A 26,700-nucleotide genomic window follows, 5' to 3' on the forward strand; every position below is an offset into this window, starting at 1 on the left:
TAATTTTAATTATATATTTTTTTAAAACCACAGAAAAATAAAAATATTTAAAACAAAGCGCTTTTCCAGGCACTGAGCTCAGCCAGTCCCACAGAAATCTCCTTTTGTAACACCATTAAGTTAGAGGGTTAGGGGAGGCAATCCCGCTACCGCAGACTTCCTCCTCCTTGCTGTATTCCCAGACGCGATGGGCACAGAAACATCTACTTCCCACTACAGAGCCACAGCCAATTACATAGATAGGTTCACCATAAATAAAAAGATTTTCTACCAATACCTTTAGGCTTGTGTGGTAATGGTTAGTCACTTATAGCAGTGCCGGGTTGGTCATTAAGTTGCAACATAAACTCAACATTAATTACTATGTTAAAATATTTTAATTCTGAATGTGAGATCCGACAACAATTTTATCTCACACACAAAGGTATACAGAGATGTACATAAATAATAACCTTGAACAAAGATACATTTAGCCTATTATCAGAGAGGGTGACAACCTGGAGTTACCTTCTCGCAGTAAAAAATATGTCAGCACATATTCTTTCTGTTTACTACTATATATATTTTATATCTTTTACATATGTGTATATATTTATACACACTCACATTCTGTATGACTGTACATACATTTCTGTAACTAGTGTGATTGTGGTATGTGATTAAGTTATCATGAACTTTGAAAACACACTAATTCTTCTAAGCATGGTCATTTGCGGTATTCATTTTCTTCACTGTGCCCTGCACTGTTCTGATGTCATGCCTTGCCCCCTATTCTATTACCTCTTTTTCTCCTCTCCAATCCCTTCCCAAAGGCTGAATTTAGAAATTATGATAAATTCATCTTTAAATACAGCTGAAAAGGCAGTAGAGGAAGAACTTGGTATTCCCTTAACTTACAAGCATTATACAAAAGCGACCCAGGTAGGACCACTGGGTCAATGATAAAAACCTGCCGATAGTCAGGAGTAATACATAGTTCTGAGCTAGATCCCTCCACTTCTGCCTTCCTACTGATTTTTTAACAGCCAACAGTGATCCACGCAGCAAGGGGGGGAAGAAGCTGGGATAGAGTTCCAGTTCTTTATTTGTGTGTCAGTCAAGTATATTCAGCTTCCAAAGAGTTTTAAAAAGGAGAAAACCAGAAAATACAATATATATCCACAGTGTCATAACCATTAAAGACTGCAACAGGCAACACCCCTGTGCCTCCACTGGAAAGCTATCTAACTTACAAATAAAGGCAGCCAAACCTTAGAAAGGAAAGGCTGATGTATAACATGCTGGTTATTACAATGCTTACTCTCCTCACGTGAATAGCAGTCAGCTGTTAGGAGCCATGAACTTCATTCTATCCTAGCACCAAAGGAAGCTGGTCCTAGTTGTGAATTTTTGAAACTTTCTTACTCAGAAATAAAACTGCAACATGTTGCTTTATTTTACCAACCTGTTTTGTGCATCTGTGCTGATTCACATAATTTCTACTCGCTGCTTCCTGATTTCAAAAGATTTTAAACCTAGCAGGGAAGCCAGAGTCTATTCTCATGTATTATAAGACATATTCAATCCATTTAACCTACTATTACTCCTCTTTGGGTGTCTTGATCGGACAGGATATCAGTCTTGATCTGAAGGTATCAGAGGTCCCATTTTGTGCTTATGACTAATCATCCTCACTGCTAAAAGTTGATGCCTCCCATCCACTCACCTTCCCAGTTTCAGGATGTTGGGCTTTATCTGCCAGATATTGGAGATTATTAAAATTTTTTCCACTACATCAGAAGCACTTCAGTATCAAGTACTTTCTTCCTGTTACTTATATGCCATAGTTATGGCCACCATGGTGTCCCTTCTGTGGGGGGGAATTATGCTGTCCTTCACAGGTAAACTTGACAACCTTTAAAGCTGTGCAATACTCGCATTTCATTACTGTCTACCAAGGAACCAGACAAATAATCCAGCTGAGGAGGCTGTCCTCTAGCTGTACCACCCCTCAGTGGGATAAAAATCCTCCCACCATTCAGCAGCTGATTTGGGAGCTGCTCAACACAGATTGTCTGGACCCCTAACTACAAACATAACCATTACCCTTTTAGCAGCATTTTACCTTTTCTGCTCCCAATCCCTAACAAACCAAAATGTTCTGTTCTACAGTGCCATTTCCCAGTCCCACCCAATCTCACCAATCAGATCTCTACTCTACAGGCCATGAGAAATAATTCATTAAGGAACTCACGGTTATATATAAAAAAAAAAAAAGTTAGAAGAGGCTGGCAAGGATTGGCTGTACACAAACAGAATGCCAGAAGAGACCATCTGGCCACCTCATTTCATTGCAAAAATCAGTTTCCTCCCATGGGAACATGAAACCATCCAAAACAGAAGCTGCAACCACCTTGTAAAATCCCAGCTGATGGGAAACACCTGCTTTACATTGTGCACACACTAGTAACTTCTGAGCTTATGGTGCTGCCCAGATGCATCTGTCCTTGTTAAAAAAAAAAAAAAAGATGACCCTAAGCCTAATTTACACAAGAATGTAGGTCAAATGGCTTCATCTGTGTGTATCTACTTATTGCACACATTTTTCTGATAGAACTTCTATCCCTTATCAGGGAAACACAAAGGAGAGCTACCAAGGGAAAGAAGGTAGATGGTGACAAGACAGCAAAGGTTGTAATGAGATATCTCAAAGCAAAGAGAAGCTATCTAATGCTTAAGATTGCATCTTTTCAGCCTGTTTTCCTAGCATCAGCGTGTAAAAGGAGATTTCAACAAATCCTAGTAGCAGAGAATAAAAATCCAAATATATGCAAATACATAAATAGCACTTGAAAGTTTTTTTTTGTTGCGGGGTTTGGTGTTTTGTTCTGGGCTGGGTTTTTTTAGTATTGTAAGCACCTGTCTGTCAGCCATCTCTGGTGCCAACTCCTTCCAAGACAGCATGCTGCTACACTGCTGATGCAGTGTTCAACATGTGTCAGATGTCTTTCATGATGGCAGCAAAGTGTCGCTTTCCATCTAAATACAACATGGACTCTGAAATAAAGTGGAGAAAAGAGAGAACGACATTAGTAACTTAGTACTACAGCAACCACACAGAACGGGAAGATTAAGACGCAATCCACACTGTCATCAAAGCATAAATGTGCTTTGCCATGAAATCCTGTTAAATTATTCAAATGCCAATAGTTCACTTACTAAAATGACAAATGTTCCAACAGAAAGCAAGCTGTCTTGTCTACAGAGTTACGATGACAATGCATTAATTGGATACTTGCCTCCATAAGTTTTGGGGATGACCCGTGGGACCTCATTTTCCGATATAAATGTAAAATGGAAGATATTGGTTGTCTGGTGCTCCCTGGTATCTGCATCATAAACCTCACTGTGTACTCGAACCTGGATGTAGTTTTTTTCTGTGTAACAGACCTACAGGTTAAGATAAGAGTTATAGCTCGTAATAGTGCTGAAAAACTGTAACAGACTTCATTGCACTGTTTAACAAGAAAAGTCACACACCCTCATAATCCACTGTTCATTATCAGTGATTAACAGTGACTACAGCAAAGGTAAGTTCTAATCCTTTTTAAAAAGAAATCAATTCCTACCTGTGCAGAAAGCAGTAATAAGGACCCAACCTCAACTGGCCTCTGAAACATGATATCGTCAACGGATACAATAAAAGGTCTGGAACTCCTGAGCAAGAAAAAGAGAAATTTCTTCTCAAGAAAAATGAGACTGTTTAGAGAAGTTTAAAATATTTCATTGTCAGCATTTTAATGAAGGGTTACTAGAAAACAGATCTCTCTCTTAAACACAGGCCACAGGAAGTGCTAAAGAATTATGTCATCACCCAAGACAAAAATAACTAGAGGAAACCTCTCACATGCATAAAAATACACACTCTCTAAGGATACATTATTGCATCGTTACTGTATCTTACAACTTACACTTGCTAGGCAATCTTCATGCTATCATTGCTTAGGCCTCTTTTTTCCAAGCACTGACATAAAACACTTCACTTTCTATCAGGCTATACATGCTCCACTAAATTTATGCACAGATCTTTGCTGGGTGATGACCTCAGTCACACTTTCTAAGCACAGTTACAGGAAGAAGTTCAGAAACTATTCCTCTTGTGTACAGAATGAAAAGATGTAGTATTTATGTGACAGGATGTCTATTTTATATTGTTAGAAAACTGTATCAAGCTTGCATGGCAAGGTTTTGGGGGGGGGGGGTTACAGGGGTGGCTTCTGTGAGAAGCTGCTAGAAGCTTCCTCCATGTCCAACAGAGCCAATGCCAGCCGGCTCCAACACAGACCCACTGCTGGCCAAGGCCAAGCCCATCAGCAATAGTGGTAGTGCTTCTGGGATAACAGATTTAGAAAGGGGAAGACGACTGCTGGGCAACCACAGCCAGAGAGGAGTGAGAACATGTGAGAGAAACAACCCTGCAGCCCCCCAGGTCAGTGCAGAAGGAGGAGGAGGAGATGCTCCAGGTGCTGGAGCAGAGATTCCCCTGCAGCCCGTGGGGAAGACCACGGTGAGGCAGGCTGTCCCCCTGCAGCCCAGGGAGGTCCACGGTGGAGCAGATCTCCACCTGCAGTCCGTGGAGGACCTCACACCAGAGCAGGGGGATGCCTGAAGGAGGCTGTGACCCCGTGGGAACCCCGTGCTGGAGCAGGTTTGCTGGCAGGACTTGTGACCCTGTGGGGAACCCACGCTGGAGCAGCTCGTGAAGAACTGCAGCCTGTGGGAAGGGCCCACATTGGAGAAATTCGTGGAGGACTGTCTCCCATGGGAGGGACCCCATGCCAGAGTAAGGGAAGAGTGCGGAGTCCTGTCCCTGAGGAGGAAGGAGCGGCAGAGACAAGGTGTGATGAACTGACCCCAACCCCCACTCCCCATCCCCCTGTGCTGCTGGGGGGGAGGAGGTAGAGAAAATTTAGAGTGGAGTTGAGCCTGGGAAGAAGGGAGGGGTGGGACAAAGGTGTTTTTAAGAGTTAGGTTTTATTTCTCCTTATCCTACTCTGATTTGATTGGTAATAAACGAAACTAATTTCCCCAAGTCAAGTCTGGTTTGCCCATGACAGTAATTGGTGAGTGATCTCTCCCTTATCTCGACCCATGAGCCTTTCATTCTATTTTCTCTCCCCAGTCCAGCTGAGGAGGGGAGTGATAGAGCAGCTTTGGTGGGCACCTGGTGTCCAGCCAGGGTCAATCCACCACAAAAATGTATCTCCATAAAGTCAATCTCAATAGCTTGGCAAGATAAAAGAAAACAGAAAAAGGATGTATTTTCTACCTTGACATGTAATGCTTAAAAACCAAGCTCCAAGGAGCAAGAGGCAAATCTCTTCGTAAATACAAACAGATGCTCCAAGAGAAACAGTGGTGTACACTAATAGTGCGAGATTCTACTAGACACCTCCATCTCTTCTACTCAGATTGTCATTAGGTTGGTTAGCTTGGCTTCCCGACCTATGTATATGTGCACAGTGCTCTGGATTATATAAATATTGCAGGTCTACAAACTCACCCATAGCTGCAAGCAGTTGCCCATCCTAGTTCAAATGCCTTTCTCATGAGAAAACCCCCAAAGATCCTATTGAAGATGTTCCGTTCCTGTGTGTAGAAACAAAAATCAAACTGCTATATTACATATATTCTTTTCAAAGCATTGTGTTGAAGTCTGTACTTCAGTTCACAGTATTTAACAGAACTCCCAGCATCTGAATGTATAAAAAGCACTACTGAAATATATATGCAAAAGTCCAAATGGCTGAGGAAAATTTACTTAATAGGAGCTCATCCAACTCATTTGACAACCTAAGGTAAAAACTCAAAATTGTGTCAGCAACCAGAAGCCCAACTTAAATACTTTGCAAAGGAATTTCTTTACGCAAAATGAAATCTGGTGAAAAAACAAAGTAATTAAAAATATTCTGTTTCGCAGTGATATATAGATAATAGAAAAGAGGCAAAAGAAACTAAAATCTAAATACATTGCAAGGACTGCAGAACTGAAACAAAATAATGGACTGACTAGTCTTACAAGACAGTTCATAAGTAACCATTTCTGTAATTCATTAATATTTTTCAAAATACCTGAGGGTGGCAAATCTGTAGGCCTTTTAGCTTTGCATCTTCCATCCACACTGAATTGGGTGGTAATTTACGACTCCGGAAACTTACTGTCCTTTAGAAGAGACAATAAACTTTATAGCCCACATTAGCAGAATTCAGCAAGTCAAAAATGCACAAATAGCAAATGCAGACACACACTAAATAAAAAAAAATATTTAAAAAACACCAAAAAACCCTCCCCAAAACCAGATACACTATCACTAAAAGCTGTTCCAACTGACCTTGAAGTCTTATCTAAAATGATACTTTGATTTCTTACTGCAGTAAGCCTACACTCCTGATCTTTCAAAAACTTCTGCTAAAGTTCAAGCTTATGTGAATGAACAAGCTCGAGAAAGGTACATGAAAGAAAAGATGAATCAGAACCACAAAACACACACTTTGTCAGAAAAGCCTTACTCTGTGTTTTAAGTCATAATATGAATTAAAAGCACAAAATGAGCTAACAGAGTAATTTAACATCAAACAAGCAGACAGTTTGAGGTTTTCAAATCCAGACAGAATGTGTACAAAATACATCTGCTAATTTTAAGGAAAAGCATGTCTCACTTTAGTAAACAGCTTTGAAAATAACAATTTAATAATGTTAGTCAGTTAAAGAAATTATAAATTATCCACAAATACAACATTGCACTGATGTCATTAGGCATTGTTCTATGACCACTGGCACTGGACAATTTCATACAAATCTCACGTACAAGAGAAGTACACCAACAACAGTCCCCCTCAAATAATGTTGTCAGGTATATTTAAAACACATTGCAAGGTTACCTGGTCAAAACATGGCCAATTCCTGCCCTCAGTTTTTTGCCTAGATATCATGGCAGAAAACAGATTGTGCAAGTCACACAGCTGCAAAACCATTCCATTCCCTTAGTTGGTTAAACATCATTAATCTTTTTCCTCAAGATTTTTCCTAACAGCTTGCTCAGAAGCTCTTTGTGCTTACACTGTCACTTTCTAACACTATTTAACAACAGAAGACTCTTTTAAGAGATGCAGACATCAGATTAAAGTTTGTACCTGTGTTTCAAATAAAATGCCACAGAATTCAAGTGGTGAAATGGGAAAACAAAATGCGTGCGTTTATTCCAGACTACCCTCTTACGAGCACCCACTCAAAAGGCACATTACTTTTCTCCTTCATAAGACCTCAGTTCTCCTCCACCTCTCCCCTTCTTGCCTTGTGTCCAATGTATTAAGGAATATGTCATGAACAATGTTTCTTTCTTCTGCAGTGGGAGCCATTTTCAGTAAGGAAGCAGTGCTGAAATCAATCCTCTTCAGCTTGTTCACTAAACGTTTAAAAAAAAAATTATTACAGTTCAAAGAAAAAAAAACCAACAAACATTTGGCTTGGCTTTGAAGATTTTAACTGGAATTAGCTGACTCTTTTCTTTTTTCTTTTCCCCCCTGTAAGTTAAAAGCTGTAACTTCACAGTCCCATAGATTCAAACAGAAATTTGGCTTTTAGAATTGACTGCACCAAAGAAAAAATAAGGCAGAAGTTCACTGTTACCTCACCAATGTGATGAAGACCTTTTATACATAGACTATGATACCCACCCACCACTCCTACAGAAGAAAGCTTAAGTACTCCCCTCAAAGTAAAGAAAAACATATCAAACAAGAAACCCTACAGAACAAACATCTTCTTCAGGTTTTGCCAATGGTACAAGAATGCAAATTTATGACAGAACTCATTACCATAGGCCATAATGATTGAAATTTTAGCTTAAAAGGTCTTCTGTTCAGTTTATTCAGTCCTTAATGTTTCTCTAATTCTCTGCTTTAAAATTCCAGCTTGAAACAAAAGAAGAGGGAGCTAGACACTCCTTCCCCTGCTCTCCCCCTTTCTTTTTCCAAGTTTCTTTCCAAAAGGAACATGAGCACCCAGACAGGTAAGGAGCTGTGATGCACCTAGCAGACCCACCATGGAGGCAATCAATCAGCCAGAGCATTAGTAAAGCCTGTGCTGCACTCAGACCTGAAGCAGAGTGAGCACCCTGGAAAGAGAGAGGTCTAGGAAGGGTGCAGATCACATCAAGAGTGCCCTTGTCTGTCAGTTTAGCCAGAGTTTCCAAGAATGTGATAGTAGGCTTTTAAACTCTCTTACACTACTGACATACACGAGACAGCATGAAAATTTGGTTTTAAACAAATCAGGAGCGTTTCTAAGTAGCAGAACTTCTGAAGTTTACTTCCTTCCAGCTATTAAGTTGAACCTGAGGCATGTGCATACTACCAGGAAATATGACATACATTCCCCTTGCTTGAAGATTTCTTCTTCCTCAGGGCTCTCAGGAATGAGTGGATTAACAAATGCTGGCCTACGGACAGGAATTTTTTTTTAAGTTACAAACTTTACAAGAATTTGTCTTGTAAATACATTATAACAGTCTTCCATTTTTGCTTACATGCACAGTACACGATGAAAAGACATACTTCGGGTTACATCATAGAAATAAATACATTATTTCATAATGTGCAGCTGCCAACAGAATATCACTTTAGCTTTAACTCTGAAGGGGCAGTTAAGTGATCCAACCACTATCTAGTATAATTAAGAAAGAGTAAGTGATGCATCTATGCTTCTTAAAGAGCTAAAACTGTACCCATAGATTATGATGATTATTCAAGCAGAAAGCTATCTAGAAACTCAGCAAATGAAGATGTGATGATCTAGTATAGCCTAAACCAAATACACAAAACTTCAATGGTATCATTCCTCCTGGAATAGAAAGAGCACAGTGCCATAGCTAGCAAGTGTTCTTATAATCTACATGTTCCCATGACAGCCTTATCAACAGCCAAAAGCTGTTTACCACATGTACTACTTATCAAAGAAGATGAGGCTCCCTCAAGCTCAAATTTGTATGTTTATTTTACTGCACAAATAACTTTAACATAATTATTTCTTTTCACAAGGAAAGGCAAATGCTTATTTTCAAGAGCCATTCTTCCCCATAATTTCTAATTATTATTTTTCTATTTTCAACATCTATACAAATGCTCAGAACAATATATGTATATATGTGTGTGTGTATATATACATATATATATATATATATATATACATACACACGCACAAATGTCTGCTGAACAATTCACCTCTACCCCAAGCCTTTACTTGGGCTGGTGACAAGAGACATGCAGAGAGGATCTTTTCGCTTGGAACAAACTGCTCTGTCCTGGTTTGCTACACCTCTGGATTTTGGAGACACTCCAGCTCCTTCTCCATCACACAGCTCATTCTCCCCCTCCTCAGCTCAGGACGTACGTAAGCTCTCCTGTCCAAGCCCCAAGCTGCTGAGATGCAAGTTTGCTGTGGTCCAAAAGCCACACAACCATGTTTCTGTGGCACTATAACCAACCTAACATACCCTGTACCTCTCTGAAAGGTTTTTACCTCACATAGAGTAAGTACCCTCCTTATATGGACAGAATGCTTCCAAAACACAGCTGGCTTGTGGCCAGCTGGCTCAAAGAACAGCCACTCAAGTTTGTATCTATCTGCACAAGTCCATAGTAGGCTTGTCCTCAGTCAATCTGCTAATGTATAATTACATCAGATTTGATGTAATTCTTTTGCAAAGTAAGTCCTTAAAATGAGAAACATAAACATATTTTTTTAAATGTATAGTATGTTAATGGGTTCTAAAAAAAAAAATAATCTCATAAATCTGAGGGAAACCAACCTAGTAACTACTTCTAACATTATCAGGACTAAATAATTATGTCAAGCAAAACCCCTTCATTAAACATATCCCTCTTCATTAAATACAGGCAATTATTTAAACTAGTTAGAAACAGAAAATGGTTTATTACTGTTGCAGGCTATACAAGAAAGAGGTAAGAAATACAATTGATTTTTCTGGTGCTGGAGTCATAAACCAAAACTGAAACTGAGAAGCTTGTTAGTGTAATGACTAAGGAATTACAGAGAGAGTAAAATCAGAAAAATAAGAAAGTTGGGTGGTTTGGTTTTTTTAAGTTCTGTGGGAATACTTATCAGTTGCATGTTATTTACATAAGCAATTTTTAGGCTGAATTATTCTGATGACACCTATCATGTGTCTATAAGAGAATTAATGGCATTATTCACTCAAAGACTATTTAACCATTGAAACTCAATCTTTTCTGGTTTTATGGCAAGAAGGCAATTAATTCTAACAACTACTGGACTGCAGGTGGGTTTCTGGCAGGCTCATTCACTTCTGTGTTCATCAGGCCAGTCATTCAAACACAGGGGAAATCTGTTAAAGAAAAGGGTCAGATCCCAAGACTTAACAGCAATTCCTGGTATCATCTGACTGCTGAGATCATTGCTCTGAAGCTTGCCACAGAAAAGTAACACGTGCCACCAGAAAAGATCGACTATGTGATTTATTTATCACCTACATGATATGGCTTCTACACATATATAGCAAGCTGCCATGTTTGCTATTTTCACATTAGGACCCCAGTAGGAGTCTGAAGATTATTTTCCTGTCCTACAAATTACCGTTTATTCTCTGGATCCCGGGCCACCATGACAAAGGTTGCATCTAACACTGGGCTGTAATCACCACCATGCAGCTAAGAGACAAAGGAAACAATTATATTTTTAAACTCTAAAATTGTAAATGTGCTTAGCAAGCTATTCAGTTGACATCAACTATGCCATCACACTGTTAATGTTGTTTGCTTTCACGTTCTGTCATTCCTTCCAAGATCTCTCACAATAGGTCGCAGAGAAGGAAATAACACAAATTAAAACTCTAGTTTCAGGAATTCTGCAATGTAAATATTAAGCAGGGAATGCTTACTGACTACTACTTTCAGCTCAGAGGGGAGAAAATCAACACAGGCATTGTAAAAGGACCCACTTACCCTTTATTCCAAGAAATGCCAAAACATTTTTTTGTCAATACTAAATTGCCATTAATGCCAGCACTGTGAGGAGTTCAGACAATAAAGGTGTAACATTATCTTCTACATCAGACACTTAAACAGGTAAATATTTTTTTTATTTAGTTGGTCTCCTTATCTGAATTATAGCCACTAATACCACTTAAGTGTTCATTGCATATATTTGTTATTCTAAATAACTAAATAACTGAATTAAAGTTTCAGTTAACTAATCAACTGACAGTAAATATTCAATAGAAATGTTAAGGATTTTTTAATTTAATTATTAATATTGCTTTTGCTTCCTGCACAGTGTAGCCTAGTTACACCCTTCATTTATTTTCTATTATTCAGTATTTAATAATTTATTACAAAAAATTATGCTACACAGTAGATACAATGAACACAAGAGATACAATTTAATACTGAATCTGAATACCAACATTGAAATTTACAACTCTATAAAATGCAAAGGTATAAGGAAAATAAAGGTTTTTCAAAAGCAGGGAGAAACTTATTTAAGAACATGCAGAACACAGCCACCTATTTTTTCTGTCAGAGTACTGTGTTGCAGTTTAATTACAAAACGCTGGTTAAGAAAAATGCGTGTCTAGAAAGATGAACAACAGAGTATCTTGCTGCACCTAGACTAAGGGAAGTCGACTTGGTCTTGAAACACTAGGGCTGTCTCAAGCCCTTCCAAAACAGTTATTCTAGAAAATATAATTCAGATTGCTAATGCCATCATCCAGAATTCCCCCTGAAGCACCTCAAGCCTGTCATAGGATGGAGAGGAGTCACAGGAACTAACCTGCAGCATGTGCATCTTCACTTCCATGGACGTCCTCCCAACCCAAGAAACATTGCCTGTGAATTTGATGTCACAGTCTGGATATATAATCTTTTTGCACAAATCTACAAGACAAACATTAGAGGTTACTGGAGACAGATCCCTCACATCTAATATTAGAAAGACTGGATTCTCTAAGACCTTTTTGTGTTCTGCAAGTGGCAGTACATGCAAAGACAACCCAGAAATGACAGTTGTTGCAAGGGACCACACTGCTAGCCAGCAGTTTCTGCCTTATCAGACTTCTAAAGCCAGAACAGGAGGAAGAAGTAGGCACACAGGTGGCAGATGGATGGCAGACCCACAGAGATGTTCAGCAGAACAGGTGACACAAGCAAGGTCCAGCTCCACCAGAACACCGTTCAAGAATGAAGCTAAGAAACTCACGTGCCAAAATAAAACCAAACACAGAAGTGCAGGAAGCATGAAAGTTGTATTTTGAAGGGAAGGGAAATATGAAATGGCGAAAAGCATCTACAAAACCCTCTTCCCTCCTCCTTTCAACAAAAGCAACAGTGCTCAGAGTTCAAAGCCAAAACAAGACAAAGTGAACTAAACAGCAAAGAAGTTACCCTCAGTAACAACTATAGGAAGGCAGTAGCTTCTGAAAGAGTAAGACAAACAGATTAAACCGTTTCTACAGACCAAATTGCCACTTACTGATTTTATCCACCAGAGCTGTAACTATTGATAAGGGAGACCTTGGCTGTGTTTCCTGCTTGGTGTGAGTGTAGCAAATAAGAACTATGGAGAGACCAAAAATGGAGTCAGCTCTTTAACAAAAACTTCAGTGGAGCAGATCAAAGCCATCTTTGTGAAGTGTAAGAAGTACCTACAAAACACAAACTAAAGTATCATACTGTAGGAGTGCATATGACTTCCACATTTTTGTGTATGTAACTCACAGGACTGCTATAAAGAAAACAGTGATTCAGCAGCTGTCTCAGTTATATGCATATTTACTTACTACAAAGAGAAATATAACTGAATACTTTAAATCAACCCATCACTCCACTTCCAGTCCCATGTAATCTCTTCCCTCTACCCCTGCATCCCACTCTCACAGATCCTTCCTGCCTTCTATTTTGATTTCATGCAGGTTATCCAAGGATACATGCTATCTGAGGACTTATTTTCAAATACTGATTCCTTTAAAGAGATGCATATTAGACAAACTGTGCCTTACAGGCATGAAAGCATAGTCAGAGGTATTTATCACACTGTAATTACTACTAGCCAAACCACTATTTAAATTAATTAGCTCAGCTCATAAGAGCACATCCAAGTAAACAGACTCCTTACAGTAATACAAGGCTGCAAAGATCTTTTTTTTTTTTTTCTACTACTTATGTGATTTTCACGCTACACAGTCTTCCAAAATTGAAAGTATCTCTTTGCACTTAATGAGATAAAGGGAGATCTCTGTCCTCCCAGGTAATCCGAGATTTTTTTTCCCTAAAATTACTGAATTCACAATTCTAAAAACTGTGGTGCCTATCATGCCATCAATACAAATGGGATTTATCAGAATCCTATTGCCAAAGACAAAAAGCTAGAAGTCAATCAGACCTTTATGCAGTACATCTGCCGAGATCACAGAATATACTGGGGGGACTTTATATACTGGGACTTTAATGAAGAAGGAAGTCACCTGGTGCCATTTTAAGAGAAAAGTATCTCCAAGTTATATTAACAACCTAGCGCTTATTTTAGCTGCAAAACAAAAGTCAAAGATCTTGAACTTTTAAAGACCATGAATAAATGAAAAGGAGAAAATAAATTAAGAAAGCTAACTCATGAAACAACTGAGTTGTTTTCACCCTTAACATCAATTTACAGAGACAGAAACCAAGAATTTATACCGAGTGTTTTTCATTTGTTCTCAATGGATACATTCTGTTCTTTCCAGATTATACTCTCTTCTCCCCAAAGGGAAGATTAAAATATTTGCACCTCACTATCTGTTGGGTTTTCTGTTGGTGTTGGTTTGGGGTGTTTTTAAGAGAAAAATCATACATTTTAATTTTAACTAGTGCGCTCTGCAAATTTTCTCTGATTTAACACTCAATGCAGATTCATAATCTAGGATTATTTCTCAGTAAATTATCCTTGTAGTTGGTCCTTTACAAAATTGGCACAGGCAAGAAGCTGAAACTGAGTAATTTTGCTTCCATCTGTTCTTTATCATCCTTCCTTCTCTTTCAGCCTCAGTATCTTTTCTTTTTTTTTCCTTCCCTGTTGAGATAGCACATCGATGTGATTCCCTCCTTGAGGTCATACTGTATCATACCAAGCAGTGCTCAACAGTACTCAAACTCACTTTGTCTGCATTACTTGTGCATTCTTTACAAGAGCATAGATACATACCTCCTAAACTGTCAAGATCTTCAAGTATCCTTCCAAACCTGTAAGACAAGTTTTTTGACAATTAAATACCTACATACATAGTAAATGAAAGTTAACACTTTCCTGGATGTGTAACAGGGTTGCTTTGTTACCTTACACTGTTGTGTACATTCAGGTACTTTTCTCTTATTTCAGGTTGACTTCCTAGAGGTAGAATAACTTCCAAGTAGCTATCCTTCATTCTCCTAGGAGGGAGATCTTCCTGCCGTTTTGCCAGTAAAGTATGAAGAGCTTTTCTTTCTTGCATTGCTTGCACATGATCCCTGGTAAGAAAAAAAAACACTCCGTCCGGAGTACGACAACAGAACTGCAACCCTAGCTAAAAGATGTCACATTGAAGATTATCAAAACGAAAACAAGAAAGTAGTAAAAATAGCAAGACACAGTAAGCGTGCCTTGAGAAGAAAGTGAAATGCACATAATGAGATATGCTAAGCAAGTCTACTGCAGAAAACTTTTAAATAGTTTTGTGTACAACTGGCAAGCACATACTTTGCACTAACGAGATGAACAAAATTTATCTAATTCTGAATGCTACCAAAATGGTTCACTTTGAAAAGAACAAATCAGACATAATTTAACCTATGAGGTTTTGTGCATATTCATGTCTTCCATAGCTCCTGTATCACAACTCTTCCTACACTGACAATTTTAAAGGACTGTCAGCTTACAACCTCTCCCAAGAAGTAAAACAGATGTACAGTGTTGGTTAGTATTAACAACAAAGAGAACTCATCTGCTAAGACTTGCTGTCTACACAGGTGAGTTCTCCCTCTATAAGCATCAGTTCACACAGCATACACTTGATCAGCAAGCTAAAAGAAAGGGAAAATTAATCTATTTCTCTCTCCTCCTACTCAGTTGTCTTACGACTATAGAGGAAAGTTATAGAAAGAAACAATACAGAAAAGGGAGCACTACCCTTTCAGAGCTGCCTTTCCAGCACCACCAAGTCAGAGGGGCTGCAACTCTCACAAGGGAGTAAGGGCCAACTTACTGTCGCTTCTTCCCAATCTACCAAATTGATTCCTTGCACAGGTATCCATGAGATATAACAATCTTGCCCAACACTCTCTCTTACCTGTTCCTCCAAAGTTCCCTCCCCTTAAAAGTGCATCCTGACTGAATAAAGCAAGTGTTTCATAACATCCCTAGAATCAACAACAAAGCATTAAAAACCTAGGGGTTGAACATGCAACAGTTCCAGTATAAAGCCAAGGAGGATGCAAAACTATGAATCCATTTCATAGAGCATGAGAAGGCATAAAATGCTATGTAACCAAACTTAATTTTAAACTTGTGGATATGTGCCATTCATTCAGTTGTGCATGCTGCCTTGCTGAGATCTGAGTGCCATTATGTTTAACAAAAGCAATTTAAAAAAAAAAAAAACCTGAAAGAAAACAACAGAAAGAACCTTTTCACCAAAAAGAAAATTTATCTTAAGTTTTGACTTTGGATGAATTCTGGGTATTAGCCATTTAAGACAAAGACTGTTTGGGCTTGAGTTTTATTTTTGGAAGAGGAGAGGTAGGTACAAAGCAGTCATGCTTCAAACATATTTATATTCCCTCTTTTCTGTTTTAATAATTTTAGGGAAAATATGAATAATCCATGATCAAAGAGAGTAAAAGTCTAGCAGAAATTTTCAGTTAGTTTTGTTTATTTGTTTTAAATATGAAATATGGTTTACCTCATTTGGGCAACATGACTACTGCAGAGTTCAGAGAAAATAGAAAGGTAACAACCTACTCCAGAAGGTTAATGTTTGAAGTTATACCACTACATAGAAATAGAATATACTAGATGACTAAGGAAAGATGCAATGTCCAAGATGATGCACCTTTATGCTTTTTAAAAGATTTGTTTCCAAGGTCTTTCAGTGAAAGGTTTAAGAGAAATTAATCAGAGAGTAAATCAGAAATTTGTCTACAAACACAGAGAAACCAAACAATAAAAATTGAACTATATTCTGTTTTCACGAGTACCATCCTGGCTCCTCTGAGGTCAGCAGCAGAACTCTTCTTGACTTCAGCTTCAGAATGTACTCTTCAATATACAGAAGTATTGGGCTCAAGGCAGTAACATTTTTCAACAGAAAAATACTGTTACACACTGCAGTACCAGTCATACAGTAACAATATGTCATCTAAGTAATAACTAATACCTGACCTAAACGTTCTGAGAAATGATATTATTTATTTCTGAAATGGCCACAACTCTATCTAGACTATAAGTAACAATGTACAGATTAGTAGTTTTAACTGCAATTTAAGTACAAAACCAGAATAAATATATAAGCAAGATATTTCTTTCTAATACAAAATGCCACTGGCCTTTACAAGAGAAATCATGAACCAAAGTTTCCTTCTAGCAAAATTAATGGCCGAAGGCATTCCTCCAACATGCATCTCTCCTCAATCCCAGCAATCCAGATGTATGTGCATCAGTCCTTCTGTAGTTCCCATTTCGGGACCCCTATCAAGCTATTCTCTTAGGTTTGCCCTCTTTAGTCATTCTGTGGCCTAACTCAATTAACGCACCAGCTGTTCAGTCTCCACATGTATCAATTCTTTGTCACTCCACTTTAAAAGTGGGATCTCAAAGGCTACATCATCCACGTCCTCCAAACCTCCCCATATTAAACTTGTCATCCTCAAGCACTCCCAGCTATGGGCTCCCCGGCTTTACTTCTTTGTGGTAGTTGAAGCATACAGTACCCTGCAAACCATTTCTGCTGCATTTTGTACAGCACAAGAAACATACCTATCTAAGAAAAACACTGCTGTGGTGATCTTGGCATCAGTCTGCTCTCCTTCCAGTGTGGGAAAAGAAATGGATGGAAGAACAGATTTGACCAGAGCCCTCTAAAATCTCAATCCTCAGATGGTATTTCCATACGGTGTGGTTACTCCCCAGCCATTCAGGGCTGCAAGAAAGGCTTTTTTAAAAATCAACTTCTAGAGCCCTTTTCAGCTGACCTACTGAAAATTTAAAGCCCCCTCATACTAAGCAAAAATCAGCTTCCCCGATTCAGGCATTTTCTTTAGCATGCCTATAATCCTGTTTAGATAAACCTAGTCAAAAGGCCTGGACATATCAGACACTCCACCCAGGCAAGGCTCTCTTCGTTTCCATATCAATGCACAAAGTGTGAAAGAAGAGCTCAACAAACACAGCCATAAGAAAATTAACAATCAATACAATAAATATGGGACCAACCAAACTGCAATACCTAATTCCCGCAGACTGCTATACTGTCTTTTTCAGAACTGTTAACAGTAGAGGATTACAGTCAACTCTGGCTTATTCAGCATAATGGACAGGGAGGAAGGTAACCTGAATAAAGCCAAAACATCAATGACTTAAACGATATATAAATTAATCTAAAATTAAGTTACAGCAGGGAAAAGAAATGCCCGAGATGCTCCTGACTAAGGAGACCCCCAATCCCAAGCTGACAATTTTCCAAAGTGACATGGGTGCTGCCAGGCCATTTGTAATGCGGCCTGCTTCATGCTGAACCAGCTTAATTGCCTCGGAATCCAGTGCAGGATAAATCCACCATGTGGGTAATCCACCAGCATATAACTCAAGAGGTAACAGCAACATAACATTTCCAGCCAGACTCTACAGCTCTTAAACTTCCATCAGATTCAAAGTTAATTGGAGAATCTTGTAAGTATCAAGATCACATATTTTGTTCCTTCGGTGCTAAAGATCCTCTGCCAGAGCAATGTCAGAAGTTTGTGATCCACAAAGCAACAATTCAGAAACCTTGTTTGCATTACTTTTTAGCTGGATCCTTTTTCATCCTCAGTCAGCAAGCTAACATTGTTAACTTCCACTACCACAACCCTGAGCTCTACCTGGGTTTCACAAATAGAGTAAAAAACATTTCATGTACACTGTACCTCCAGTTGGTAGATGCTCCCACTATATCCCTCAATCTGCTCCGCACTGGAAAAAAAAAAAAAAAAAAAAAAATCAAAGCAAATCAAGCTTAGTTCTGCAAGTGATGAACGTGAGGCTGCCTGGTGCTAAAAGGCACAATCCTCATCCCAGAACAGGAAAATTAAGCAAATTCATGCAAATAGCAGCCCAGAAACAAAAGTCTGGCCAAATACACTGATGCTGTTAGTAGGCATATCACAATAATGGGTTGAGTAACATGAGCTTATTGTGTATAGCCAACAAAGAGTGTTTGTTAATGCAATCAAACACCTGCAGTGCTAATTAACAGCTGAAGGAGACAGCGGATCAAGATCAGATTGAGGAATTTTGATGTGAAAATATTTCAGCCTAAACACAAACAAACTGTGGAGATAACAGAAATCAGAAAGTCACAGAAGAACATAAAAAGGAACAGTGCAGCTGGGAGACAGGGAATGAGGAGAGTACTATTTAAATAATCCCACCCATGAAGGCAGGTAATGTCAGCAGACAGGCTATTGCCAGCAGGGTTTCATAGCCTAGATTTCTAGCAGTCTCAAAGAACACAGTATTAAGCACTGAAGACAGGCCTGTAAAATTGATTCCGGCACTGTTTGCACTGAGTTAATACTAGTTCTGCATAAGCAGTTTTTCTACTCTTTCCTCGGATGAGGCTGTTAAGTGTGCTAAGGTCCCATCAAATCTATCAAACTACTCCACCACTGTCAGGCAGGTGAATGTATGCTATCTGGAAACACCTCAAAACAAGCAGCAACAATTCCCAAGCTCAGAAAAGAAGTTGAGAATTGTATAGTATGGATTCCTGGCTTATTTACAAAGATTTCTATACAAGAGGGTTCATATATTAGGACAAAATAGTTATGGACACATCAAGGAGGGGCTACCAAAAAAAAGCCAAAATTTCATGGTGAAACAGGAAGAGGGCTGCTGGTGACTCACAAGCTGATCCTCTATACTTTTAGGTTATTAGACATCATCAGGCTTGGCATTTTTCAAGCTAAATGCCCGGTCTGAGCATTCACAGTGATCAGCAAGCTGTCCTGTGAACTGTGGAGCAAGCAGAGCCTGATTTCCTAGGTATTTAAATCTCATATCCCTCTCTCAGCCAGATCCACCCGGCTCTGCCCCCTCCTCCCCATACAGCCACTTCAGTTCCTGCTGCTTTCCTGCCCAAGTCCCCCACACCACCACCACTTCAATACCCCTAAACTCCCCTTTCTTGCTCCTTCCCCTGCAACACCCCCTGCTCCCACCCCTACACTCCCAGCCTGCTTCTGCTTTGCCTGCCCTCTAGACAGGCGCCAGCATGAGCTGTGGTTAGCCCAGAGGAAGGCAAGGGGCTGACTGCCAGCCAGCCAGCACATAGATCCCAGTCACTCACCAACTGCCAGCAAACACCATAGTCCGTGGCTGACCCCAACACTAGCTCTGGCACCCTAACGAAGCTCTGATCTGAAAGCCAGTTTTCACAAAGCTTGTGGAAACACGTTTCTCTTCGAGATTTGTGCTTGTCTATTTTGGCTGACATCAAGCAACAAAAGGTTCTGGAAGAAGAGGGGGACAAGAAGATAGGCAGAGAAAGACAAAATAGATTGCTTAGGCCTCATTTCTTTAGGAAGTTAGGCTAAAAACATGTTTTGAAATTAGAAGACTTCCACCACTAATTCTAAGAACAAAAAAAATCTTCAATGAAAGGAACTGACTGAAAATCTTGAGTTGACTTTTTTTGGAAGGTGGGGAGGTTTGATTCTTTTTCTCTTAAGAAGCAGGAGGCTTGTTTACAGAATAGGTACTACTTTCCTGTTACTCACACTCCACCTGTGAAGCTGCCATAACATGCATTGGATCAGTACAGTGTTAGCAGACACACTGTTACAGCTTCTAGAGCACAAAACCTCGATTTTCCAACAGTGTGCAGACTGTGCTGGGATGGAGGGGGAATAAACAGCACTTTCTCTTTGTTTAAACTAAGTTCATCTTCCTTTTCAACTCTAAAGAGGTAAAAAGCCCTGAAAAAAATCTTGGGTCCAAACCTGCAAACATGGATACACACTGTTAATCCCATTTCATACTTCTGATTTCAATTTTAGGCATACAAGTAAACATCTGCCAGGCTGAGACCACTTAATTTTTATTCTAACAGCAAAATGGACAAAGCGTAAAAGTGTTTCAAAAATGTTACCAAGCTAAATCTAGTCCATTTTACAGGCTCCTAAGTACATAGTTTTTTCTCCTCCCACTCACCCCACCCCCCGAAGACTATATTGCTCTTCTAGATATTAGTTATCTTACAACAGAAGTTTAAGTAAGTAAGCATAAAAATCCATAAACTCTTTCTCTTATTTGACAAATGTCTTAAATGTGCAAAACAATTACAGCAAATGGGGTTTATCCATCGTTATCATGTTGTGTATTTCACAGTATCTCCTAAACTGTGATCGGTGGATCACTAATGCCAGAGCAGCGGGGTCTGAGTTCATTTGCACCGTGCTCTGACAAAGGACACAAGGGCAGCTGGACAAGATCTCTGCATTCATCCCTGCCAGTAAGATCCACGCCCCATTGTGCTGGTGCCTCCCCAGGTTGTATCCAGGTTCAGGTAGACCGCTACGATGTATTTTGCCACCAGTTTTGCTATAGAGCTTGGTCTGGAATTCAGTGAAAGATGCAGATTCAGATGTCTAAACTGAAGCTAAGTACTGCAGGAGTTGCTGTGTAAGAGATTTTGTATCCCACAAGCCTCTAATAAATGTGTTATCCAGCACACCACCAAAAACACAGTGTGCTGACAGAGATCTAGTACAACAATATTGCCACAAATAAGACCAGAGACATTCACGGAAGGCAAAGAGGCTTTAAGCAAGTCAACAGAGAAGAATAATAGCATTTCATTTTTCATGAACGCTAAAGTAAGGAAAAATAGTAGCTGAGTAACTTTAGTGTTATAACAAATATTAAAATATGTACAGATTACCACAACACACCATTATTCACATGAATGGGTAAGTGTCCTGTGGAGTGGAAAACACAGGTTAGATTAACAATTAAAAGAAACAATGCAAATTACATCTAGTAAGGAATTATCTGATTATTCTACCTGCTTGAGTTCCACTTACACACATGTTCCTTGATTTTAGTAAGCAACTGTAGGCAACATGTCCTTGCCTGATTTACAGTCAGTATCTTTGTGTTTTCAACCGAGTTTGTCCTTTCCTTCAAAGCCTGCTTTCCAGTTCCTTTTGTCTACTGGCTCCGTGTAGTATTTGCTTGCAGTGTAATCCCAATCAGTTTTTTAAACTTGGTGCTACCATATACTGTTGACAAACACTATTAACTTTGGAAAGAATATCTGGAGCATTTTTCATGAAGTGGGATGACAGTTATCTCAGAGGAAATTTCCAAAGTCCTGCTTCATGTAGCCTTTAGGAGAACCATGGAAGAAGTGAGGGAATTCACAACTGGGACCCAAAGTTGGGTGTAAGCATGTGAAAAGCTAGTCAGAATAAGTTTTTGGTGTTTTGTGAAAGCATGGATACCAGATTAAAGGAAACTAGTTTACATGTCAGCAAAAGTTTGTATAACATTATTTCAATGTTACAATTTTGGAACAGAATGCCAAATATTTACAGTTATTATAGTCCAAAAAATACTCGTATTCCTTGGAAACAAATCAGAGGCAAGGCCAGGATGGCCTCACTGCTTCACTATTTTTACTGGCCTTCTAGGTGATATCATTATCCAATATCCAAATAAAAGAGCAGGGTAATATTTGCAAGTATTCAATGTTGTGTATCCTTGCTTCTCTCCTTTAACCTCCCACATTACTATTTACTAACAATAATGAAAAAAAGTTCTCTAACAACAAATAACCCTCATTTTCTCTTTTACTGGATAACCTGTGGTTTCTGTTTAGAGAACAAAGGGGAAATGATGACCTCAGAAACAAGCAGAACTCCATGAAGGACTTATTTGTGCTTGGCTCCAGCCTTTCTCCTCCTCCCCTTTTCTCAGTACATGGGATTAGAATGCAAGAAAACTTTTTTAAAAGCTTCTAAAACAGGAACATTATGGTTTATTACTATTAGAGTGCTAAACCAATCTTTCAACACAAAGCTCTATTGACAAGAGCGTTTTCACGAGGCAATCCTGCTGATCTGATTAAAAGATTTCTCTAAGTTTACGAAATTAATGGTATTGACACATTAAAAGTTCTGTAAGACATTATTTCCACTCAGTTTCTCCATTTCTTGGCCATTCTCTCTAGTCGCCATAGTACCTGTCTGTACTACACTGACTTTCTATGGAGAGCCAACTTGAGAAGCAGTTGTCCCTCCAGAAAAGAATCACATGCTCTTCCAAGACTGAAGAAGCAGACGAGCCAAAATCTGCAACTTCAATGATTATGCATAATTGCTGCCATTAATCTCCAAACACATGAAGTGATTTTCTGCTACTTCTTAAACACTTACACTAGGAGCTAACAGCCAAGGGCACGCCCATTATCCAAACCATATTAACACATGAAGGGCCACCACCTGAAAGAATAAACTCCTTAGCAACATTGCTAAATCTTCCAATGTACAGCCAATGACTTTACCTTCAGACATGTCAGGAAGCACTGGGGAGCCACTGGTCCCAGAAGTGAGTTTCCTAGCCAGAACAGAAGGAAGCTTCCTCATGGTGCACAACCTATAGGCAGAGTGGAAGAACTCAGTGTCATTAAAACTAACGCCATGAAAATAATTTAGGATTTATTTTTGGAATGGTGCCAATCACTTCAGAAACCCCACTCCTTATTCTTAGCCTGATTTTTAGAACCAGATACAGTCAGTAAAACAGTTCAAGCCAGCTGAAATTCCAGCTGATACCTGTCCTTATCTGAAAACAGGAAGGAAGAATGATTCGCTGGCCGCACCTGTTCTCTTCACTGACTATTCAGGTGCTCTGGGACAACCAGCTTGGACCGAACACCAACTTCTACCCTGTGGGCATCCTAACACAGACAGGGTCTGTGTGCATCTAGGAAATCATCCATGACCCTGACCACACACTTCTCCTGCACTTGGCTGGTGTGCGTAGCAGGGGAAGGTGGAACATCCCAAGAAGGATATCACAAAGCCTCCCACACAGTCCCATTCAGCTAAGACCGGTCTCCTCCTCCACGGCTTAGTACTGCTGCAACTCAGAACAAGCCTAAAGTGCAGGATAGAATCGTCTTAGCTGTTTGGCAAGAAGGGACAACTACGAAACCCTTCAGAGAATGTAATCCACCCCACAATTCAGTAAGCGTTCTACCAGGTAGTAGCCAGCACGACTCCTCCGGGCGAGCAAAACTGCGGTAACACAAAAATACGCAGAGGGTCAGCAGGAGTAAAACCCCTCGTGATAGTTCATGGCGTTACCCTGACAGGGAACGCGGGTTGCCTGTCCCTTAGTTTTCTTCAGCTGAGGCTGGGCTTTCACCTCAAAAAAGAAAGGGAGGCAAGTCCTCAGGCACCAGCGGAAAAGGACAGCCATGTATGTACTCATCTCTCTCTATATATCTCTCTCATGTATGTATCTATACATGCCTATCACGTACACACAAGCTTCCTCTGTCTGCAGACACACCAGTACTGCTTAAGAGAGTAAAAAGGAACGCACACACACACACAAAAAAAAAAAAAAAAAAAAGAGCCCTCAGAAGCCAGCAGAGTCTCGTACGCAGCGGGGAGGACACGAACAGAAAACTCCCCCCGACTCCTGCAGCTGCCCGACTCGCCTCCCCCGGCCCCGCCGGCAAACCCCTTCCCGCCCAGCGCCGCCCGTCCCCCCTCAGGCTCCGGCCGAGCCCCGTTCCCGCCTGAGGCGCCGGCCGCCCCCCACGCAGACGGGCCGGGGCTGAGGAGGCCGGCCGCCATCACTCGAAGCCGCCCTGTCGGTTTTCGGCCGCCGCGCCCTGCCAGCGTCCCGCCAACCCACGCAGCGAGCACACGCACATCCCGCCAGCCCCTTCACGGGAGAGGGCACGGCACCCCCCCACCCGGCTTAGGGCGGCGGCGGCGGCCTAGGGCCCTGCCTCACCTCCGCCGTACCGCGGCGCCCCGGCCGTGGGGGAACCGCTACCTCCTCCTCCCTCGTCAGGCCGCGGGCTAAGCGGTGCGGGGACCGGGCAGCCTTACCGGGTGGCCAGCATGGTGCTCCCCACCGGGACCGGAGCCGGAGCCGGAGCCGGAGCCGTCCCCTCAGCACAGCCAGCGCACGTCTCCGCAGGGCTGTGCGCAAGCGGGGACGGGACGCGGCCGCCGCCTCCTCCTCCGGGCGGTCACTTGGTGGCACTCTTAGGGAAGGTAATTGAGAGCCTTTGGTCTTCCGAGGGGAGGAGAGGTTCAAGTAAAAGGCGGCCGTGCTAAATAAGCTGTGCGCCTTCCGCAGGCGGGGTGATCAACGGGTTGGACGCTTCAGAATTACCTTTATTACTGGGAGTCGAGGAACCTCAGGGCAGAGAGGACAAGCGGCCTGCGCCGGGGTCCGCACGCAGACACCGGAGGGCCGGTAAGGAATATAACTCACAGAACTAGCCGCTAACCGTGTCCGCAGACCCCGTGGACTTGGATGTGGGCGCAGGCCGTGGCTTTCCCACCGACCGGAGCGTATGTGGTCGTTCTCACCGGTCCGCTCAACTTGGCAGCAAAATGGTGCTTACAGGAGGAGGCACGAGTTGGCAACGAAGTTGTTAAACATTGCTTGCTAGGGGCTTACCGAAGACGACACCGGGGTTGTACAAGGATATGAGCAAACAGATGTTCTAGCGCACAGTGAAAGTCCATTAAGCAGGTTATTCCATTATTTGCAAGAGTAACACCTGACCAGTCTTCTTTTCCTCTGTCACCTTCGTTTTGATAAACTGCATCCAAACAAACTAAGGCTATGTGAATTCAAAAATGGGATTCGTGACTTCTTCATATGAGATGTGTGATAGATCGCAGATTTCTGTTTTGAAAGACCGAGAGACTGAAGTTGTGTGCCCTGCACACCGAGCAAAACCCGCCCGGAACCGACTCTTGCTACTAACACAGTTTTTCTGTCACAGATGCGGTGCGAGCGCTTGCCTCCTGCTCCATGGATGTGTAACCAGGCACAAGCGAGGGGCCTGGCGGGTGATCCTCATCGGTGGAGGAGGCAGAGAGCGGGCAGAGCGGCAGGCACGGCACGACGGAGGAAAAGCTCCTCTCAGCTGCCCCACAGCCCCAACCATCTTACTCACAAGTCCCGTCCCCAGCTACAGCCCTGGTATATATGCCAGCTGACACAGTCACACGCCTCTCGCTACGTGACCGCCCGTAGACCAGCTCTGCGTGTCTACGAGGAAAAAGTCGAGAGCGCTAATTGCAAAGTTTCTCGTTCATCCGGTCGTAGGAAAAAATGTGGAAACCTGGCATGGGTGTGTGCTAAAGGTTCAGAAACCAAGATGCCATGAAAAGAATCGCCTCTGAACAGTGCAAAAGACTGTGCCAAAAGACAAAACTGTGATTGTGACATGTAAGAAAAACGCCTGCTCATCATGCAAACCCCCATTAGTTTTAAAGAAAAAATTAAATTCCCCAGGTTTCTTTTTAGAGCCTGAGATACTCCACCCAAGAACACTGATTTAAGTATAGTGCGGGGTCAGCGCCAAAGGGACTTCTACTGTACCCAAAACACAAAGTTATAAAATTGAGGCCTGGCTGGATTTTTTTTCCCCAATGTTTATTTCTATAACTTTTATACCCCAAATTATTTGCATGCATGATATAGATGATTTCTGGATGCAGGCAGATAATTAGTTATGTCTAAATCCCAAATTCATCAAATTGCATAATTACAAATGACAGATGAGATGTATTAGCTTACAGGAACAGGGTTCTAATGACCTAAAATATGTCTTCAAAGATAATAATGGAAAATCACGGTCCTTTTATTTCCAGCATACGGAAATTAATATAGTTTTATTATGTGAAACTGTTAATTTTGCGTTTGCCCCAAATTCTGAGTAGAATTCAACAATTCAATATGGCCTAGTGTTGATAATCTGTAATTGTAAATTGCTTGAAAAAAATAATCTGGAAGCAACTGTGAACTCATAAATATCAATGCAAGTTCTAAGTATTGGGAAGAAATTATTCAGTTGAAAATGCTAAGAGCATCCTGAATATTGTCCAAAGACTAATCTGGAAAAATTACAGGTCAATACTGAATATTAATTGCATTTTCTGTATTTTGCTCCAGAGATGTGACAGGAGATGTAATTTGGAGATACAATTTGGATTTAAATACTCACTGCATTTTAATGTGGAATAAGCAGTTCTTCTCCTTCCCTCTTTTATTTATTATAAACAGAGAACTTTGAGGCATTAGGGAGACATTCACACAGGAATTCAAGGAATCTTCCCAGCGAAGGAGGAAATCAAAAATTAAAATACGAGAAGTGA

The 26,700-nt window shown here is 40.8% G+C and overlaps 1 protein-coding gene across 7 annotated transcripts; it reads right to left on the minus strand.

The window, feature by feature from the left end:
- Positions 1-355: 355 nt before the first annotated feature.
- Positions 356-24,582, minus strand: ACOT9 (acyl-CoA thioesterase 9). Of its 7 annotated transcripts, none has more exons than XM_075033457.1 (16): positions 24,412-24,582; positions 22,848-22,939; positions 21,235-21,261; positions 18,211-18,256; positions 14,389-14,559; positions 14,258-14,295; positions 12,551-12,634; positions 11,852-11,955; positions 10,655-10,728; positions 8,413-8,480; positions 7,334-7,445; positions 6,112-6,202; positions 5,543-5,628; positions 3,609-3,696; positions 3,279-3,429; positions 356-3,036 (listed from the first exon to the last, which is right to left on the minus strand). In XM_075033457.1, the coding sequence occupies exons 1-16, from the start codon at positions 24,423-24,425 to the stop codon at positions 2,978-2,980; spliced, it is 1,305 nt and encodes a 434-aa protein (XP_074889558.1). In that variant the 5' UTR covers positions 24,426-24,582; the 3' UTR covers positions 356-2,977. The 7 variants fall into 7 exon arrangements, with proteins under 7 accessions (XP_074889558.1, XP_074889560.1, XP_074889561.1 ...); XM_075033459.1 differs by having other exon boundaries at positions 24,314-24,582; XM_075033460.1 differs by lacking the exon at positions 21,235-21,261.
- Positions 24,583-26,700: the final 2,118 nt, after the last annotated feature.

The sequence above is a fragment of the Buteo buteo genome, chromosome 8 (genome assembly GCF_964188355.1).
Source record: "Buteo buteo chromosome 8, bButBut1.hap1.1, whole genome shotgun sequence".
Lineage (NCBI taxonomy): Eukaryota > Metazoa > Chordata > Aves > Accipitriformes > Accipitridae > Buteo > Buteo buteo.

Excerpts from the sequence above, each read along its gene's own strand:
- ACOT9 (XM_075033457.1), bottom strand. Across the intron at positions 5,629-6,111 it reads TACAGATTTGCCACCCTCAG|GAACGGAACATCTTCAATAG; the intron begins GTATTTTGAAAA and ends TTCTACACACAG. Across the intron at positions 3,697-5,542 it reads GCAACTGCTTGCAGCTATGG|GAGTTCCAGACCTTTTATTG; the intron begins GTGAGTTTGTAG and ends TTTCTTGCTCAG.